General features: G+C 34.4%; 1 protein-coding gene across 3 annotated transcripts in view; it reads left to right on the plus strand.

The window, feature by feature from the left end:
* ZDHHC17 (zinc finger DHHC-type palmitoyltransferase 17) overlaps positions 1-21,693 on the plus strand; it is an 89,697-nt gene that overhangs the window by 54,648 nt on the left and 13,356 nt on the right. For all 3 annotated transcript variants that reach the window (XM_050749295.1, XM_050749294.1, XM_050749296.1), the window contains 3 exons: positions 3,087-3,212; positions 7,577-7,719; positions 9,052-9,152. In XM_050749295.1, coding sequence (XP_050605252.1) covers positions 3,087-3,212; positions 7,577-7,719; positions 9,052-9,152 — 370 coding nt within the window. The remainder of the gene's footprint in view (positions 1-3,086; positions 3,213-7,576; positions 7,720-9,051; positions 9,153-21,693) is intronic.

Consider the following 21,693-nt stretch of genomic DNA (forward strand, 5'->3'; position numbering starts at 1 on the left):
ATGACTGCATTTGGAGAGGATATTTTAAAGTAGAAATAAGAAGGTAGATTAGGTATAGGGATAAAAGAAACCATCATTGATGACTCAGGTTTTGTTTTGGGTAACTGAGCATCTTGTGATATCACATGTTGAGATTGTGAAGACTGAAGGAGAAGTACTTTTTGTGGTGAAGGTGATAGGAATTGGTTCTGTTTGGTAATATTTAATATGAAGTGGTGTCTTTTAGCTGTGTTAACTATTAAGCTAATTAAGTAAACTTAAATTGCTGCCAGTTTTGAAAAGGAAGCATTTATTTAAGAAAATACCTACAATATTTGTCCAGGAATTTAACCAAATTTATTTATACCTATATATTTTTCCATTTTTAAGTCTTAAGAAAGAATAATAATGGATTATAACAAGAAGATGCAGCCTGCAAATCTGGCTATGGCTTTAATAGCTATAAAAAGTTATATTTTTCAAAGAATATGAAAAATTACACTGTGTTATAATAATTCTATAAGATCCCCTTTCTCTAAAATACCTATTTTCTATATATAAGTTTCTTAGAAATCTTTCTTTACATTAACTAGAGATTTACCTTTACATATTAGTTGCTAAGTTCTTTTCATGTATAAACAAATGTTCCTTTATCAAAATAAGATAGAACTTACTTTAAAGACAATTTATACTAAATGATAGGTAACTTTAAAATTGCTGTTTTCATCTTTAGAAGGATCAGAAATAGCTGTATACTCTAGGTTTCTTTTATCTGGAGTCCCCCCAGTGGACTTTGGTTGGGGAAGGTGTGGGTCCATGGACCCCTGAAATTGTTGAAAAACAGTTAACGTGTATCAGCATTCTTCTGGGAAGAAGAAAAGTGGCTGTCATCAGAAAAGACTCAAAAGAATTTAAGAACTAAGCCCATAGATAATAGCTACATGAAATAAATTTAAATCTCTTCTTGTAAAGCAACAACAGGGGAAACAAGTGATTTGGAATACTGAGAATAGGAAACAAAACACAATTATGGCCTACCCAGTAATCTCTTTTGTGGTAGTATCTCGTTTGTGATTAAAAAAATAATAATCCTTAGCATATGTTTTTGGTTATACTGATAAATTTAGATGAATTGAGTTTGGGAGGAACAGTTAATCTCTGAGTGCTGCCCAAGCAGTTATAATCTTTTCTTTCTAAACTTATCAAAGGACATAGTTTTTAGCTTGTACAGAATGTAAAATTACTGAGCTCTGTTTGTTAACGTATCGAAAGACCTCTTTTATAGTTTCTTGAAATGAGGTAAGAAACTGTTTTTAGAAAATAGTTTTGTATTACCTCTTAAATACCTGACCTAGATGGTCTCCAAGGAAATTTTTTTTTTAAATTTTGACAATGAAATTCAACCTTACATAGGTGAAATGTTGAGTGATCTTACCCCCAACCATAATGTTTATCTGACCAAAACCTTTGAATAATTTCTTTTATTAACAGTTACATAGTCTATAATTACTCCATGTAAATTCTTGCTGTTGTTGCTATTGTTAGTATTATTTATTATTTTGGCTGAGACATGGAGTGATCAAATAAAAACAGACTTCACTCAGAACCCTGGTTTCAATATACTTCCTTAAATGAATTGAGTGTTTATTTTACCAGCTGAATAAAATAACTATACGAAAATAGTTAGATGACTAGAGGAGTAGTTGAAAGATATTTTAAAGCTCCCTCAATCTTTTTGTCTAGGCAATCCTTAGGTGTCACATGGCCCTCTAGTGGAAGGGATGCTCAGCTGGACCGAGGCAACTGCAGGATATTCCCGGGGAGTTGTTACCCAAGGGATTGCTTTTATTCAGGTAATCTTTATAGTTTGGATTAATTAGTTGGTTCTGACAACTTAGGTGATGGAATTTTGGAATAGGTAAGGCTATATTTTAAAGTAAATATCCCTATTTGTGGAAGACTCCTAGATTAGCCCATTTCTTACTAAATACCATTGATCTTTATGTTAAAGGATTGATTGGGCTTTTTGTTGTTATTGTTGTTTTGTAATAGTTGTTGCTGTTGGTGGCAGTGGTGTGTTTTGTTGTTTATTTTTATTTTTTAATATTAAAAAATAAACCCTATACTTGATAAGTAATCATTCCTCATAAATAAGGCACCCCAAGGCTCTTTATGGCTTTATTCTTTTTGACCTTGTTTTTGGAAATAAAATTTCAGTGTTTTTTACTTTTTAAAAGTAATTTTGAATATTCATCTTTCCATTCTTGAAACTTTGGTAAGCATTTAAAGTTTCATTTTTCTACTGGAAGAAGTAGATAAATAGTGGAAGACATTAAATAGAATGGAAATGTAGGTGTCTGACTGATTTGCAAAAGGAGAAATAAGATTTTAAATTTTAAATTAGTTAAAGGCAAAAAGAAGCATAGACCTAAAATTGGGAATGCTTATTTGTTTCTTACTTTGATACATTTTATTCCTATCAGGTAAATTCCCTGGCATTCTTTTTCTTAGGATTAAAGGGGGATACAAATTCATAACTTGAATTTGTTATTTTTAAAAATCGTTTCTCATTTACTTTGGAAACTTCTGGATGGGTGAATGAATATAAATCAAGAATGCCAGAACAATAGTGATAGAAGTAGAGACTGACTTTTCCTTTTCTTTCCTATTCTCTTCTGAAGACTCTTATCATTGTTGAAATAAAACTGAGAGATTTCTGGCAACTTGATATTGTAGCAAAGTGTTTTGTAGCAATAACTATTACTAATGAAATTTTTAAAGAATGTGAAATAACTGATAAACTTAGTGATAGCCTCTGATCCAGCAGGTACTAAAATACCTACTTTTTGATTTGCTCTCTAATATGTCAAAATGCAGGCAAAAATAAAATCTACAGAATATGATGAGAAAATACATTTTGTGATTATTCTTTGGGAAAGCATAATAAGAAATATATAATGATGCAGGTGTTTTTAGTAATTATTTTACACAATGTCAAAACAATGTTAATAGGGCAGTAAATTAATTTTTACAGAAGTTCTTTAGAGGTAACTAAGATATGCTGCTTTTAAATTTTTAATAGGAATTTCTTCTATTTATATTATCAGGGCGAATCAGCACTTGATTTGGCAAAACAGAGAAAAAATGTGTGGATGATCAACCACTTACAAGAGGCAAGGCAAGCAAAAGGATATGACAATCCGTCCTTCCTTAGAAAGCTGAAAGCTGATAAGGTAAACTCATAACTGAAGATTTTGTTTTTTCTTTCTTTTTTTTTTTTTTTGGAAATGGAGTTTTGCTCTTGTCGCCCAGGCCGGAGTGCAGTGGCGAGATTTTGGCTCACTGCAGCCTCTGCCTCCCGGTTTAAAGTGATTCTCGTGCCTCAGCCTCCTGAGTAGCTGGGGTTATAGGTGCCCATCACCATGCCCAGCTAATTTTTGTATTTTTTTAGTAGAGATGGAGTTTTACCATGTTGGCCATGGTGACTTCAGGTGACTTTACCTGACTTCAGGTGATCCACCCACCTCGGCCTCCCAAAGTGCTGGGAATACAGGTGTGAGCCTCCGCGCCTGGCTGAAAATTTTCAACATATAATTTTTTAAGTAGGATTCATAGGCACACTTACTTAGCATGAGTATTTACAGCCTTTAATTTTGGCATTACTCTATGTAATTTTTAAAATAATATTATACTCGGAATAAATGAAAGTAAATAACAAAGTTTCCAAGGGCTCTTACCTACCTGGTTGGTGACCTTTTGGGGCTGTCTAAGAATTAAGAAGGATTGGTATGTATGAAATTATTTAAATCTCCATCGGCTACTCGTGTAAATTTTGGTTCATTATTTCAGCTGGGCTTTTGTAAAGTAATAGATAAAAATAAAGGTTTTTCTAGTGAATGCTCGTTTGTTAGTATGATAATAAATTGTGAAATAGCTTAGTTCTAATACATGTTTTTAAACTACTCACAACTCCGGCTCTAACTTGAGCTTTGCATTCTTTTGTGATATGTTGTATACCTTTTTTCAGAGAGAGAGAACTTATATTCTTGACTTTCCTATGGAAAGCTCATTTTAGATCATCTATATGCCTTCAGTTTTAAATTGTATGACTGTTGGCTCTGTTGCCTAATTATAATAATATGATACTAGAACTTAGAATATTTCCCCCCATAGAGGGGGGTCTAGGTTCTGCACAATCTTATTTCCCACAAAAAAGAAGTTAACTGCCTTAGAGTTTCTTTATTTACCTAAATAACTGTCAAGATGTCTGCTAACTTGTCAGTAATCACAACTTGAGTGGCATTAAGTCTTGAGTACCATCTTTTGTATATCGTGTTTAGGCTGTTCTAGTGGCAATGTTGATTATTTAAAGTTAATATTGATCTATCTGTTACCAAGGCAAAAAGACAAATTTGGGATAAACAGAAGCACACTTGAAAGCACTGCCTCCTTTATTTATGGGAGTTTGGACTCCCTTAATCAGTTGAGAAGTCCCCTGGTCCGTTACTTAGAAGAATTAGATTCATAGTTTATAAACTTGGCTGTTTTCAGCCCTATGGCTGAGAATAATGAACAATTTTTGCATGTCATGTTAACTCTTCTATTTATTAGATATGATACAGAAAATGATTTATTTTGTGTTGCTCAGTTTTCTAGGATTTAGAGCTGTTTTGCTCAACAGAGTGAAAAATGGCTGTCTTATTTTAGGCTAGTAATAAAAATATCTTGTGTTACTTTGGAAAATCCCACAATGTTGGTGCTTTCGTTTTGTTGAATGTGAATATTTTGAAGTTTTATTTTACATATATGTGTGTGTGTGTGTATATATATATAGTCATAAATGACTTATAAATATTAGATGTTGCATTAATATGTAAAGTTACTTATAGCATGAGTAAATGATATATCAGGTTTATGTGTTTGGATATGATTTTTTAAAAAAGAACTTCTTCAGAAGTTTAGTGCAATTTTAACATTGGTGTACCATTGTGGTCAGTTCAGAAATGGAGTTTTTTTCCTGCTGTTTTTCATTAGTAGCTTTAAATATATTCACATTTTTATAAAGGTTACTTTTAAAAACCTATGATGATTGGGAGAGTAATCTTTAAAGGTTGAAGGTAACCATCATATATTTAAAAATTACGATGATTAGGGGACCTGTGAGATTAAGCATCTGTAATTATATAGACTGTTCTTTCTTTTTCCACATCACATTGGAAAAGTTTCAGTCCTTAACATGTTTTGATTTGCTAGCCTATGAAGTGTGTTTTATATTTAAAACTAAAAAAGAAAATAGTGACATCTAGGATTCAATAGTGTTTTATTTTAAAAAGTCATTCCCTTAAGAAAAATAAAAATGTCATTCCAAAAGGGGGAAATATTTTTGGATAGTGCTAGTAGACAGATAAAGAGGGAATCTTTAGCCAGGTGTGGTGGTGCGCCTGTAGTCCCAGCTACTAGGGAGGCTGAGGCAGGAGGATTGGTTGAGCCCGGAAGGTTGAGTCTGCAGTGAACCAAAATCATGCCACTGCACTCCAGCCTGGGTGACCGAGTGAGACCTTCTCTCCAAAAAAAAGAAAGGGGGACAGTCTTTTTAGAAAACGATTTTAAAATATCTTAGATTTTTTTAAGTAGAAGGATTTTAAACAGGCATGTTTATGGTTAAATAAGTCTTCTTAATAAGTTGGAGGGACATCTTTAGTATTTAGAGGGGGTTTGGGAGTAGGAGGGAAGTTGGCTATAAAAGGGCAATATGAGGAATCCTTTTAGTAGTGGAAATAGTCTGTATCTGGACTGTATCAAGGTTAGTTTCCTGGTTGTGATATGCTACTGTTACCATTGTTGTGATATGCTACTGTGATATGCTAGATGTTACCACTGTGGAACAAAGGATATTTAGGATCTATCTGTATTACTTATTACAACTGCGTGTGAATCTATAATTATTCCAAAATAAGAAGTTTAATTTAAAAAGAGGCTTCTGAATCTAGATGGTGTATATACTTGACTATGTGATTCTTTCAAATTTACTATATAGTTGAAAATTTTCCTTATAAAATATAGGAGAAAAGAGTTTTCTCACATAGCAGTGCATCACCATTATATTTTTATAGTACCATTTTATGTGCCCATACGTTCTCTCTCTTCTGAGTAGTAAATCTTCTGTAATGTCTTGATACAAAGTTCATACTTACTAGAAAAAAAATTGGATTAGTTATTTTGCTACAGCATAAAATTAAAGCCTGAAATTGATGTTTAATTATTACTCTAAGTTAAAATTACACATCTAGTTCAGAAAATGAATTACAGTGGCCAAACTGGGGAAGACATGGTCATTTATATGAAAAAAAAAAATCCCACTTATTTCAGTGGAAGCTGATAGTATGAAAGGGGTGCTAAAAATGTGTAATGTAACCTTAGCTTTTAGAAAGATAAGTATTCAGTAAGGAAGGCAGTGTTTATACTCTGCTTTGTTAGACCACAGCTGTTTTGTTTTTTGTTTTTTCTTTTTGTGTGACAGAGTTTCATTTTGTTGCCCAGGCTGAAGTGCAGTGGCCTGATCATGGCTCATGGCAGCCTTGACCCTTGACTTCCCTGGGCTCAGGTAATCCTCCCACCTCAGGCTCCCAAGTAGCTGGGACTATAGTACAGGTGCGTGCCGCCATGCCCAGCTAATTTTTGTATTTGTTGTAGAGACATGTTTTTGCCATGTTGCCCAGGCTACCCTACAACTCCTGGGCTCAAGCGATTGTCTCGTCTAGGCCTTCCAAAGTGTTGGGATTAAAGGCATGAGCCACCGTGCCCTGCCTTGAATGTCTTACATAGTTTTGTGACCTAAGGTAACTGAACAGAGACTTGATAACTGGCTATAAGTTTGTGGGGGCTCTTACATGGAAGAGGCAGTAGACTTACTTTGGTTGCTGTAAAGATAAAATTGTGATAGATGTTACGAAGAGTTATGTAGGTTTTATACTTACATGTACGGACTTTCTAACAACCAGACCAGTACAGAAATGAAATGGAAATACCTCTGGAGTGTTGAGCACTCTGCCTTGATCTTTGTTCAGACACACATCTCTTCATTCAGTGGACTCTAGGAGCCTATGGATTGTTTGCTTTTATTTATCTCATTTTAAGATTTTAATATACTGTTTATCATTTGAAATGTCTACTCTAGGCAAGCATCTTCATGTTTCCTTATGTGATAAAATTCTTATACTTTCAGTCATTCTAGTTGTCCTTGTCTCTCTGGTTATCACTGCACCTGTTAAAAAAGGGGTGGTATTTTTCATGAACTGTTTGCCAGCCAGTGTATGTGTTAAGCAGTTAGTATCGTCTTCTGTATTTGACCATATAGAACCCACTCCTATAACTTCTATTCTTATTTTCCACAATTTTAGCAAAGTTATTTAAAATTGTTTAATGCCTGTCTCCAGAAGACAGACACCAGCACCTTGAATAGTACTGATACATATAGTGTGCAAATTTGAATGAATGAATTTCACCTGCTGTTGCATGCCTTCACAAAGGTAACAATGGTTCAGATTGAGATTACTTGAAACATGCAAAAACTTTCTAATTTTTTGTTTCTATACAGGAATTTCGGCAGAAAGTAATGTTAGGAACTCCTTTCCTAGTTATTTGGCTGGTTGGGTTTATAGCAGACCTAAATATTGATTCTTGGCTCATTAAAGGGCTAATGTATGGTGGTGTTTGGGCTACAGTACAGTTTCTTTCAAAGTAAGTGTATTGTTTTTAACTATATTTTAAACTGTACATGAAATAATATAATTTGTACTCTTGTATAAAATTAATGTTTTGTATGTTGTACGTTTGATCTTAATTTAAAGAATTTAGACATCTATATGTGAAATCTGACATTTCTTTAACATTGTTATGTTAATTTAAATGATTCAAAGGCACTTTAATGATAAAAGTCTAGCATATAATTTTTAACACTAAAACATAGTTTGAGAAATATTTGAAATATTTCAGTAAAAGTAAATTTCAGTCTGTTGGACTCTAAATATACATATTGTTAATTTCTAGGTAATTATAATACTTGAGCTCACCTTTCTGTAGGAATTATATTTTCCTGTAGAAATTAAGGCATAAGCAATAAACAAGGAAGAGGCTTTATTTCTAGTAGTAAGGTAAAGTCTAAGCATGATTATGAAGTAGGCTCAGTTTTTAAGATTATTTTCTCCCTCTTTTTTCTTTAAACATCATGATCATTCCGTTTTCTTTTCTTAGGTCTCATTGCTCTAAAGTTACCTTTCCAACAAACCTAGGCAGGTGTCTGTGATCTAGTATTTCCCATCTAATTTCCAATCCTTTAGTATCTTATTTTCACTTGCATTTCAGAAAAGAATTCTGAAAATAATTCACACAGAGATGATAATGACTAGTATTATAATATGCTGAGTGGCTTAAATGTAGTTAATCTCATTTTAGTATTTCTAGGTGCTCCAAGAGGTATAAATAGGAAGTCACTAAGACTTCCTGCCTATATGGATAGTTGATTCTGTTTATGTTTAATAAAATGTATTAATGTTTATTTTTCCCCAATTTTAAGTATTAAAAACACAACCCTTCAGTTTCACTAAGCTAGCCAGTTCATTCTACTTGAAAAGATGTGCTCCAACTTTTGCTGGAGTGTATAGGTAAGGAGAAATAATGATGAAACAGAGAAAAATATGAGGCTTGGTTTGTATTTATTTGTCAAAATTATAACACATCTTTGGTGAAAAATATGCTGGATGATATCTACTGTATATACTAAAGTCAGTTACTGACTTTAAGAGAATAAGAGTGCACTAAAATTCTGAAATTGAAAAGTATATGGAATATAATTTAAATTTGGGGGAATTAAAAGGAACTTCAGAATCTTGCTGAGTCCTTCAGCTGTGAACTAATTTTTATTGATGACTGTGAAAAATTAAGCATCCTGAACTCTGGATTCTGGTGAAACAAATGCCTACTGTACAAAATGTGTGTCATTTTCATTTAAATAAATACTCATTTTTACAATGAAATATAGAGCTCATATTTTATAAAACTTGTGTTTTACAGATCCTTTTTCGATCATTCAATGCATAGTGCATTGCCCCTTGGGATATATTTGGCAACCAAATTCTGGATGTATGTGACGTGGTTCTTCTGGTTTTGGAATGATATCCTTTGGTTATAAAGATCATACCTAAAACAAATTTTGTTATTTGAACAAATGTTTAATAATTTGACATTAGGACTGAACTACTCATTCATAATACATTAAAATAGTGTTCCTAGAAAAATAAGTAAACTAATATAATGTTTTAAAATATTTAATAGGTTGCTTTTGAAAGCTGTCCTTAATAACAGCATATAAATAATAGTAGCTATCACGTATTGGGTGTTTAAAAGACATTTTTTGACTACTCATTTAATCCACATTTCATAAATTAGTATTGTTATCCCCTTTTTCCCCCTTTTTTTTCCGTATTTTTTATTTTTATAGATTCAGGGGTTACATGTGAAGGTTTGTTTTATGGATATATTGTGTAATGGAGAAAAGAACAAGCATCCTCATTTTAAAAAATGGGTAAAGGACACAAACACAAACAGACATTTCTCCAAGGACATACAAGTGGCCAAACGTGAAAAAATATTAGACATCACCAGTCATCAGAGAAATGCAAATTAAAACTACAATCTCACACCAGTCAGAATAGCTATGTTTAAAAGGTCAGAAAGCAACAAGATGTTGAGGATGCAGAGAAAAAGGAATGTTGTTGGTGGGAATGTAAATGAGTACAACCCCTATGGAAAACAGTATGGTTATTTCTCAGAGAACTAAAGATAGAACTACTGGCTGGGCACTGCGGCTCACGCCTGTAATTTCAGCACTTTGGGAGGTCGAGGTGAGTGGATCATGAGGTCAGGAATTCAAAACAAGATCAGCCAATATGGTGAAACCCCATCTCTAGTAAAGATACAAAAATTAGCCAGACGTGGTGGCACGTGCCTGTAGTCCCAGATACTTGGGAGGCTGAAGCAGTACAATTGCTTGAACCCGAGAGGCGGAGGTTGCAGTGAGCTGAGATGCGCCACTGCACTCCAGCCTGGTGACAGAACGAGACTCTGTCTCAAAAAAAAAAAAAAAACAAAAACTACCATTCGACTCAGCCATCTCCATTTTATAGTTGAACAAAAGTTAGGCTTAAGGCATCTTAGTCTCTGATCAAGTTGGGACTGAAACTTGTATTTTTCTAACCAAACATATTTTAAGCCTTTCTACCAAATGGTGATTTTTATGTTTTGGTATCAAACTCTTTTCTCTAAATTTTTTTTAATACCACTACTTACTTTGTTGTGGTAAATAAGAGTTAATCTTCTCTCCTCATCTCTTTTGCCTTCATGAAAAGCATGTATTTTCACACATTTGCTAACTTCAGCAAATTATCAGTGTAGTATACTCCCCTATTTAAAAAAAATTTAAATATTTTTAACCTGTTGCCCAGGTTGGAGTGCAGTGGCACAATCATGGCTCACTGCAGCTTGAACTCTGGGGCTTCAGCAATCCTTCTGCCTCAGCCTCCCAAGTAGCTGGGACTATAGGCATGTACTACCACGACTGGCTAATATACTTTTTAAAACTAATAAAATTGTAAGTGTGCCTGTGTGCCAATAAAGAAAGCAAGCCAATGCCAATTTTTGATATTTTTACATAGAAAAAGTTAAGTCAGTAAGATAGACTGATTTATTGTAATAAAGGAACATGTTTCATAAATGTTGATTAAATATTTTTCAAAACATTACAAAAGTATATGATATGTTTTAAATGGTATGCAGTTTTTGGTGACTTGTAACTGTTCTAAACAACTTTAGTTGTTAATACCTGGTTTTGTTTCACAGCCTTGCATAACATCATGTTGTATTATTTTTATTAAGTCGCCTTGTGTTTTAGTTGAAACACAAAATGTGCTTATTTTATTTTTGAGACCTAAGGCACAGAATTATAACTACACTTTTAATTCTTATATTTTTACTGCATTATGTAATTACTTTCGGAAAGTGTAGTACTTTTAAATATTTTCTTAGTTTAAGTATCTATTGAAATTCTTCCATATGGCAGTTTTCACTAGCAAATTCTGGCCTTGTATTATACTTTGACTTAAAAATTGTTCCTCAAGGATTTATTAAGCATTAGAATTGCCATATTGGAACACTTAGTATGAGTAAAACAGATCTGTTGGTTTTCATTACCTCATCTATTTTAAACTTACAAAAAGCATTGACCTCTGAAATGACTTTTGTATTCCAGACATATTTTCTAACTTTGTGTTTCCTAAATTGGACATTAAAGTTGATGTTCAAGGAAAAAACTCAGAATCAGATCTCAAAATAATGTTAAACTGTTTCTGTACTCCTGTATGTGTGAGTGGCAAGAAGCAGGAAAATCAGTAACTTACCAAATAATGAAAAATTAATGCTAGAGAGCATTATATAGTAAAATTTCAATTTTTTCCTTTATTCAGAGTTAGTATAAAATAGCTAAAGCTAGGGAAATAGTGTAAAATAGCTAAAACTGGGAATTGAAAATAAGAGAGGCAAATTTTGCGGGGAAGACCAGAACAATCAAGTCTATTTAAGCTTACCCTATTTGAATACTTCTGCCTTTAAAATAGATTGATACAGATTTCATTTTGTAAATACACTGAATAAGTTGCATGCAAATTTTTCAAATAAAAATTGCAGTATGAGAATACCAAGTTTTATTCTTACGTGTCTGTAAAGGGAAGATGATAGTAGCACTGTGTCCAAATTCTTGAGAAAATAAACACCTGAAGACATACCTGACATGTAAAAAGTGTTAAATAAATGCATGTTATTTCTGATGACTTCTAAAATCTAAGTTTATATCCAAATTGATTTTAAATATGGATTCACAATTCCTTTTTTTGTTTTGTTTTTTTTTTTGGTCCGTTTGTTTTTGTGTTGGCTTTTTTTTTTTTTTTTTTTGAGATAGAGTCTCACACTGTCGCCCAGGCTAGAGTGCAATGGCATGATCGTGGCTCACTGCAACCTCTGCCTCCTGGGTTCATATGATTCTCCTGCCTGAGCCTCCCGAGTAGCTGGGATTATATAGCACACCACCATACCTGGTTAATTTCTTATATTTTTAGTAGGGATGGGGTTTCACTATGTTGGCCAGACTGGTCTCGAACTTCTGACCTTGTGATCCGCCCACCTTGGTCTTCCAAAGTGCTGGGATTACAGGCGTGAGCCACTGTGCCCAGCATGTGGTTTTTTTGAGACATGGTCTCACTCTGTCACTCCCAGACTGGAGTGCAGTGGCACAATCACGGCTCACTGCAGCCTCAACCTCCCAGGCTCAGGTGATCCTCCCACCTCAGCCTCCCAAGTAGCTAGGACTACAGGCATAAGCCACCATGCCTCGCTAATTTTTGTACTTTTGTGGAGACTGAGTTTTGCCATGTTGCCCAGGCTAGTCTCAAACTCCTGGGCTGAAGTGGTTCTCTTGCCTCAGCTTCCCAAAGTGCTGGGATTACAAGTGTGAGCCCATGCCTAGCTCACAGTTTATTTGAACATTTGTGTGTGCGTAAATGATACTCATGGAATATGCGATGAAAGCACAAATTAAATCCCAGTTATGCAAAGGAAAATGTTATACTTTATGTTATAAAAGAGCTGTATCGCTAGGCCCTCTATGATTTTGGAACTATGTTTTTCTCCCAGTTTTATACTTGTAAAGCCAGTAAGAGAAGCTTAAGAAACCTGTAGGAAGGAAACAGAAAAGAGCACAGAGTAGGTTATAATGGAGGCACAAAGGATATTAGACAGGAAATAGCCACAAGGCTCATAATATATGGTGCTGATTCATGTACCGTAAGATAAAATAGCAGTTGTCCAGGATCACTTCTGATGACCTCAGGCTCCTTTCTGTTGCTTCTAACACTTTTCTTGTGCAACTCATGGCTACATATGTAATTAAAACTGATTTAGACTAGTTTTGAAAAATAGAATGATAGTTGTTTTTGATTATTCACAGTAGTTCTGTGAAGTTGCTGCAAGCCCTGAATTAGAAAATACTGAACCATTGTTCCTAAGAGAAATAACAGAGTTAGGTTCCTATGTGGCTCTGGTCACAACAGTATTGATCATCATTTGATCACTACATAACCTTGTTTATATGTGTTTCTGTTTTAAAAAGCCTTATTTAATATGTATTGTTGATTCGTTAATATTGAACTTACGGCCAACAGCACTACAGCTCATTCCTGAATGAAGCTTATCTCACATGTATTTTTTCTGTAAAGCACATCACAGCCTCCTTGTGCTTAAGAGCATGATAGCACTTCAGCACTGTGCTTGAAGGCCCTTTTAAACAGCAAGATCAACACAGAAGCACAAAAATATGGCCCTAAATAGACCATGTAAAGGACACTTGTTTATAGTATGAGAACTAAAACAAGAAGACAGAATGTTGCTTTGCTCAGCCTGAGATGAGAATGTACGCATTGGGTGACTCAAATTTTTCACTGTTTTGTTCATGCCTTGTTGAATTCATGGCACTGAAAAAGTGCCACGAATATTGATTTTGGTGTTACAAATCAGTTTTATCAAGGAGGTGTGAGGATCAACTATATAAACTTTATTTTGGTTTCTTACGTAATATGATACCCAGCTTATTAAGTTACTTAAGTGTTTTTATGGTGATAATGAATTTTACATTGATATAAGCTATTTGTTCTAGTAAGTTCTTACTGTTCCATTCTTTAATTATTTCCCCATAAAACACCTTATGTTTATTTGGTGCTTTTTGATTTATAGTTTTTCAGATACATTATTTTACTTGGTTCTCTGAATAATAATTTGAGATTAAAAAAAAAACTATACAAATCTTAATACTGTTTTCTAACTGATGGAAAGACTGAGGCTCTGAGAAGTTGTTATGTCTTGCTCAAAGTCACATAGGTGGGAAATTGTTAAGAGTTTGGTGTCAGACTCAGCTTTCTGTCCTGATTCAGTGTGTCTTCAAATGTCCTTATATTACACTCTGAATATAATTTTAAGTTCATAAACCTTCCTGGAAAACAGTTTGGCAGCCTCTAGAGTGATCTTTAATAATACTCTTTAATTGGATTGGGCACGGTGGCTCACGCCTGTAATCCCAGCACTTTAGGAGGCCGAGGCGGGCGGATCACAAGGTCAGGAATCGAGACCATCCTGGCTAATATGGTGAAGCCTCGTCTCTACTAAAAATATAAAAATTTAGCCGGGCGTGGTGGCGGCCTGTAGTCCCAGTTACTGGGGAGGCTGAGGCCGGAGAATGGCGTGAACCCGGGAGGCGGAGCTTGCAGTGAGCTGAGATTGCGCCACTGCACTCCAGCCTGGGCAACACAGCGAGACTCCATCTCAAATAAATAATAAATAAAAATATCCTTTAATCTCTTAATCATATGTCAGTAAATAATCAGATGTAAGATCAAAGATTTATTTACAAGGATGTTTCTCTTTGTGTTATTTATGGTAGGGGAAAACATGAAAACAACCTGAATAGCCAACCTAAAAAGGGGGAGAGTTTTATCAGTTACGCTGCCTATGGAATGGTATTACAGAACCACTAAAATACTTTCCTGCCTTAATGATATGGGCTTATATTTAAGATATAATAAATGAAAAAATACTAAATTATATTTACAGAATGAAGTTTAAAATGCACAAAGAGCTGGAAGTGAATATGTATCATTTTAGCAGTGGTTATCTCTAGGAATTGTACTCGAGTGATTTTATTTGGTTTCTTGCATTTTTACTTATTTTTAAAAAATTTTTCTCTGACTATGCTTCTTGTAATTAAACAACTCTTAAATTCACTGACATAGCCAGTATAGTCAACTGCTTATTGTGTTGACAACACTTGAAATATTGACAAAAGGTTATTAGAAATTTTATGTCTGGAAATAAGTAATTTTTCAATGTGGCTTTAAGTTAATTGAGCTTTAAACTCAAGAAAGATATGAACAGTATGCAGAATCTGGGATGATTACATATATTAAAAAATCAAAAATGTGCAGAATTAATTAATCTCCTATGCATTTCCTCTTAAGCATTTTTTTCTGTAGGTTACTTGTTAGATTTCTCTGTTTTCTGTGTATGTCTCCCAGTTTCCTTTTAATACTCTCTAAGCTTTTTAATGTCTATCTTCAGGTATCCAGTCACCACTTTTCATGAATTCTAAAAATATTGCTATATTTTTGTATATCTTTTTTTCCCACAAGAGTTTCTCTGAGGTTATTAAAGATACTCTGTAATTTACATTCTCAGTCATGTGCATTTGACTACTGTAAATGAAGACGGATGTGAGGGGAGGGATCAGTATCTTCTCCCCCATTAGAGAGATCCTTGTTCAGCACACCTTTTCTTCACTCAGTTGCAGTCTCAACCTTGATATTAATCACATTTCCTAGGTACTCTGGTTTATTGATCTATCTGCCTATGTTAACATTGTATAATCTCATTACTGTAGTTTTGGTCTTAAATTGTATCTGAGCAGGGTAATTTTTCCAAGTTTGTTATTTCTCAGGAATATCTTAGCTCTTTTGCTAAGGAAGAGCCTTTTGCTCTTCCATTTAGATTTTTTTAGAATAAGCTCTTTGAGTTCCGCGAAAAGCCTTATGCCTTTAAAAAAATTTTTTTGACAGTCTTGCTCTGTTGCCCAGGCTGGAGTGCATTGGTGTGATCTCAATTCCCTGCAACCTCCACCTCCTGGGTTCAAGCAGTTCTCCCACTTCAGCCTTCCACTTCAGTAGTTGGAATTACAGGCATACACCACCATGCCTGGCTAATTTTTGTATTTTTAGTAAAAAAGGGGTTTCACCATGTTGGCCAAGCTGGTCTTGAACTCCTGAACTCAAGTGATCCACCTGCTGTGGCCTCCCAAAGTGCTGGGATTACAGGCATGAGCTACCATGTCCAGCCAGCCTTACGCCATTTTGATTGAGATTCTATTTGAGCTGTAGATTAATTTAGAGAAAGTAACTACTTTTGAAACTTAAACCTTTTATGTTTTTTAATGAAGTCATATAATTTCTTATGTAGAAGTTTATATCTCTTGTTAGATTTATTTTTAAAATAATTTAAATTTTTTAAATTATGAATTTATTTTTAATTAAAATTTCTATTTGTGTCTGGTTTATAGAAATGTAGCTGATTAGTTATTGCCAACAACCTTGCTAAAGCCTTTTATTATTTCTAATAATGGGGTATTTTGGATATATGACATGGGATAATCATTATGTATAAAGACTGAATTTTTTCTTTCTACTCTTTATGATATTTAATTCCTTTAGTGATCTTATTATATTAGCTAGGATCTCAGTACACTGTGGAATAGACACAGAATGAGTATCCTCATTTTGTTCCTGACTTTAAAGGGTATCATCTTTAAAAGATTGACTTTAAAGGGCTAGTATTTTACCATTGAGTGTGATTTTATAAAGTGTTTACTTGGATTTTATAAATAACCTCTCCCTCTACACGCTCCCCCCTTTTTTTTTACTTTTTGTGAATTGTGTATGTTTTTTTCTTTTATGTTTTTAATATTAAATATGTTAATAGATTTTTCTAATGTAGAACCACTTATGCATGCCTGGAGTAAACAAACATGGGCATAATGTCTTTTCTATACGTTGCTGGATTAAATTTGTTACTAGTTTTGCATGTACATTTGTGAATGAAATTGTTTTATAATTTTTTTGTATTTGTTATGTTTTGATATCAACATGATAGTCTCAAAATGGGTGGAGAATTGTTCTTTTTTTATGTTATTTGAAAGGGTTTGGGTTAAATTGAAATTATTAACTACATGTTTATTAGATTTTCAAAAATCATTTTAGCTGGAATTTGCTTTATGTTTAAGAATTTTGTTGGCCGGGCGCGGTGGCTCAAGCCTGTAATCCCAGCACTTTGGGAGGCCGAGACGGGCGGATCACGAGGTCAGGAGATCGAGACCATCCTGGCGAACACGGTGAAACCCCGTCTCTACTTAAAAAAAATACAAAAAACTAGCCGGGCGAGGTGGCGGGCGCCTGTAGTCCCAGCTACACAGGAGGCTGAGGCAGGAGAATGGCGTAAACCCGGGAGGCGGAGCTTGCAGTGAGCTGAGATCCGGCCACTGCACTCCAGCCCCGGCGACAGAGCGAGACTCCGTCTCAAAAAAAAAAAAAAAAAAAAAAAGAATTTTGTAATATATATTTGACTGAATTGTATATTTATATATTTTAGTGATTTGTCCATTTGTTTTCAAATGTGCCACATTCTCTCTGTTTTTTTAAACTCAACTGCTGTACCCCCTCTCTCATTCCTAGCATTAATTAGAGATATTTTTTAGTTACTCTATTTTATTGGATTTCTTAAAGAAACAGCTTTAGGTTTTATTAATCCTTTGTATTTTCACTTTCAGTATGTTTTATTTCCTGTTGTCTGCTTGTTTAGTTTTTTCTTCAGCTTATTAAATTGTTTAGTTTTCATTGATATTTTCTATTAGAAACATTTAAGTTTAGAAAGTAACAGTTTATATGCTACCTCAGCTGCATTCCATACAGAAGATTAAGCTTCTTAATTAGGTTGCTCAAGTCAGTATATCATTACCAAATTTTTATCTATTTGCAGCGTCATTTATTGAGAGACCTATGGTAAAATTTTCTACTGTGTTGTTGTATTTAGGAGTTTCTCTTTGTGGTTCAGTCAGTTTTTTTGCTTTACGTATTTTGGAGTTTCATTATTAAGAATGTATAAGTTTAGAATTCTTTCTAATGAGTTGAACCTTTTATCAAAGATATAGTGACCCGTGGTAAGAAGCATTAGCAATGACTATTTTAATTAGTATTGCTTTAAATAATTTATGGCCTTGAATTTTAAAAATGTCTCTTGCAAATAGCATATAGCATATAGGGATAAGCAAATCCTGAAGAGTGGACACTAAATTTCTGAACCAGTTTACCTCTAGATTTGTGTTTGTTTATCATCTCTGGTCTCCATGGGGTTTTCTTACTAGCAGCTCAGCAACACATTCAAAATGATTTAGTTTTTTTTTGTTTTTTTGAGACAGAGTTTCACTCTGTTGCCCAGGCTGGAGTGCAGTGGTGTGATCTTGGCTCAGGGCAACCTCTGCCTCCCAGGTTCAGGTGGCTCTTGTGCCTCAGACTTCCAAGTAGCTAGGATTACAGGCATGCGCCACCAAGCCTGGCTAATTTTTGTTTTTATAGTAGAGATGGGATCTACAAAAACTAAAAAAATTAGCCGGGTGTGGTGGTGCGTGCCTGTAGTCCCGGCTACTCAGGAGGCTGAGGCAGTAGGACCCTTTCAGCCTAGGAGTTTGAGACTGCAGTAAGGTCTCATTATGCCACTGCACTCTGGCCTGGGTAACAGAGTGAGACCTTGTCTCTATTAAAAAACTTTTTACTCAAGAACACATTTGTTACCATTGAGATTAAAAAACAACTGGTATGTTTCAGAGGATGTTAATCATTGTCCCTCAGATTTTCTTAATATACAGTATGTCTTTTCAGGGTGCAGTATTTAAAATGGAGGTTATATTTGTATATTCTATATGTAATTTATAAAAATGAAGGTTTTCTTTCCTTTTATCTGAAATTTTCTGTTAGGATCTCTGAATTCTTTTCTATTTGATGTATTTACTACTACTGGGATAAAACTATCCATGTGTTCAATTAATGTTTGTCATCTGTGTTCATACTTTTGTCTCTAATCTTTATTATTATCATTATTATTATTTTTTGAGACGGAGGTCTCACTGTGTTGGCCAGGCTGGTCTTAAAGTGCTGGGCTTAAGTGATCTTCTGGGTTCAGCCTCCTGAGTAGCTGGAATTATAGGTGCATGCCACCATGTCCAGTTTTTGTCTCTAATTATTGTTTTGAGTTTTCTTTTTTTCCCTCATTTACTGATTGTCAGACTTTTTATCCTCCTTGTGTTCATCTTTATAAATTTTTAGTTCATATATTGTGTAATGGTTTCATTTGATCTGGTTTTTTTTTTTTCTAGAATCACCCTTTTCATCTGGTTCTAATTGTTTTATGATCTTATGTTTAAGCTTTTATAGGATTTATATTTTAATTTAATTATGAAGCATCTTTGGTTAATTTGCCTTTGTCCTTAATTTGGGTTTGTCCAAATTTGCTGCTGCTTTCCATACTGGGTTATTTGCTTTGTGAATACTGTGCACATTCTTTCTGATTTATTATTTTTGTTTTGTTTTCAAGTACTCTAGCATAGTTTTTAATGCCATTTCTTTTCATCTTTCATCTTGCTTGTGATTGACCTGGGCAAATATATTCAGACTTTTATGTTTTCTCTGATAATATTGTAGAGCAATCTTTGAAGTTTTTCCTGACCTATTTGGTACAGGGATATTGAAAGAGAGCTCAGTTGTAAATTCTTGCTCGGAAACTTGTGTTTAGCTGTCTTAAGATCTTGCTGAAAGTTTTTCCTGAGGTTTTATTCTGTGCAGGCTTAGAGATAGAATGATGTTGGAATTATCCCCCACCAGCCATCCCCTCAATTTTGTTAAGTCACCTTATTAATGACAAGCCTTGGTTTTTCTTGATACTTAGTGGAAGCCATGCAGTATTATGTTCCTGAAGGGGTTTTCCTGACTTGTTCAAATTATCTACTCACCATTTCAATTATTTTTCTCCAATTGAGTGGGACTGAGGAGTGGAGTATGTATTAGTCAGTTCAAGCTGCCGTAATGATACACTAAAGACGGGGTGGTTTAACAACAGAAATTTGTTTTCTCACAGTTCTGGAGGCTGGTAGTTTGAGATCAGGGTGCCAGCATGTTTGGGTTCTGATAAGGGTGATCTTCCTATCCTGCAGATGATGACTTTCTTGCTGTGTTCTCACATGGTGAGGAGAAAGAGTAAGAAATCTCTCATTCTACCTTATATAAGGCAGGCCACAATCCTATTGGATTAGGCTCTCACCCTTATGACTTAATTTAAGCTTAATTGCTTCCTAAAGACCACATCTCCAGATGCAGTCAGATTGCAGGTGTTAGGGATTCAACATATGCATTGTGAGGAAACACAATTTAGTCCATAGCAAAGGGCCAGGGTGAAATGGATGAGAATTCTCATCTATAGTTTTTCATCCTATTAGTACAGTAGAGCAGGGTTAGAAGCTACCTCAGGCAGCCTGCCTTACCAGAATCATCACCTTTTTGTGGCCTTCAGTTTTGAACTTGTGATACAATGTGGTCTGTCCTCTTTCCGAAGTTGTTGCCATTATTTTGAGGGGCGCTTGGTTTGTTTGATTTACTATTTTAAATTCATTTTGCTGAGTATTATGGTAAATAAGTTTAGTGTATGAATTTCTATTTTTGAAAGAAAGCCTCGTTAGATAAATTTGTTTAAAAATAAAATGAGAGCTGCATTTCATAGCAGACATCAAGAAAACATCCAACTAGATTAAAGAATTAAATGTACAAAATGATTCTATAAACATTTAAGTGAAAGCATTGATGGTAAATACTTATCTTTAATTGGAGGGCCGTTTAAACATAAAAGCAAAAATACAAAATAATAAAACAGCATGTATTTGCCTCTTAAATTGGCAGCATTTTTTGATTACTGCCAATGCAAATGTACTAATCAGTCATGTGTTGTTAGTGGAGTTACAAATTGGTATATCTTGCTGGAAAAGAGTATAAAAGTGTCTATATATTTATATCTCAAGCCTTAAAAATGCTCATACCTAAATATATTGTTTTCATAATATTTATTGGCATAGAAAATTGTGTTGAGCACTTTGGCAAGGCCGAATAGCATAGGTCATACAAGTCTGAGTGTTAATACTTGCTCTACCTCTAACTCACTGTAATCTTGGACAATGTAGCTTCTGCTTCAGTTGTATCATCTGTAAAGTGGGGATAATAGCAGGATTTATCATAGGGTTCTTGTGCTGCTTAAATGGCACATAGTTGGTGATTAATATGTTATATTGTTAATAATTAGATACATTATGATACCAGTCATAATTAAAAATGCAGAATACCAAAATTAAAAGAAGTTTAATTCTGGGTTGTAGAGTTCTTGTTTCTGTCTTTCTGCTTTTTTTAGTGCTTTCTCATTTTCTCTAATAATAAAATTAATACTGAAAACAGCCATATATTTGTAGAGTGTGCCTATTTCTGTTAATTTTTTTTTCTGTTAATTTTTTTTTCCTCCCCGAGACTGAGTTTCAATCTGTTGCCCAGGCTGTGCAGTGGCATGATCTTGGCTCACTGCAACCTCTGCCTCCCGGGTTCAAGCACTTCTCCTGCCTCAGCCCCCTCAGTAGCTGGGATTACAGGCATGCACCACCATGCCTGGCTAATTTTTGTATTTTTAGTAGAGACAGGGTTTTGCCATGTTGGCTAGGCTGGTCTCGAACTCCTGACCTCAGGTGATCCGCCCACGTAGGCCTCCCAAAGTGCTGGGATTACAGGTGTGAGCCACCACGCCCAGCCTATTTCAGTTAAATTTTTAAAATTAGCTTATCTAATCTATTGCTAAAGCTAAATTCAGTCTGCCATTTGAAGATACCTAATTTATTTATCATTAAAGAGCAAGGAAAGACATTTTTAAAGTTCATTCAGTATTGAATTCCTTAATATACCTTTCAAATATGTAGTCATATATTGAACTGAC

This window comes from Macaca thibetana, chromosome 11 (assembly GCF_024542745.1).
Source record: "Macaca thibetana thibetana isolate TM-01 chromosome 11, ASM2454274v1, whole genome shotgun sequence".
Lineage (NCBI taxonomy): Eukaryota > Metazoa > Chordata > Mammalia > Primates > Cercopithecidae > Macaca > Macaca thibetana.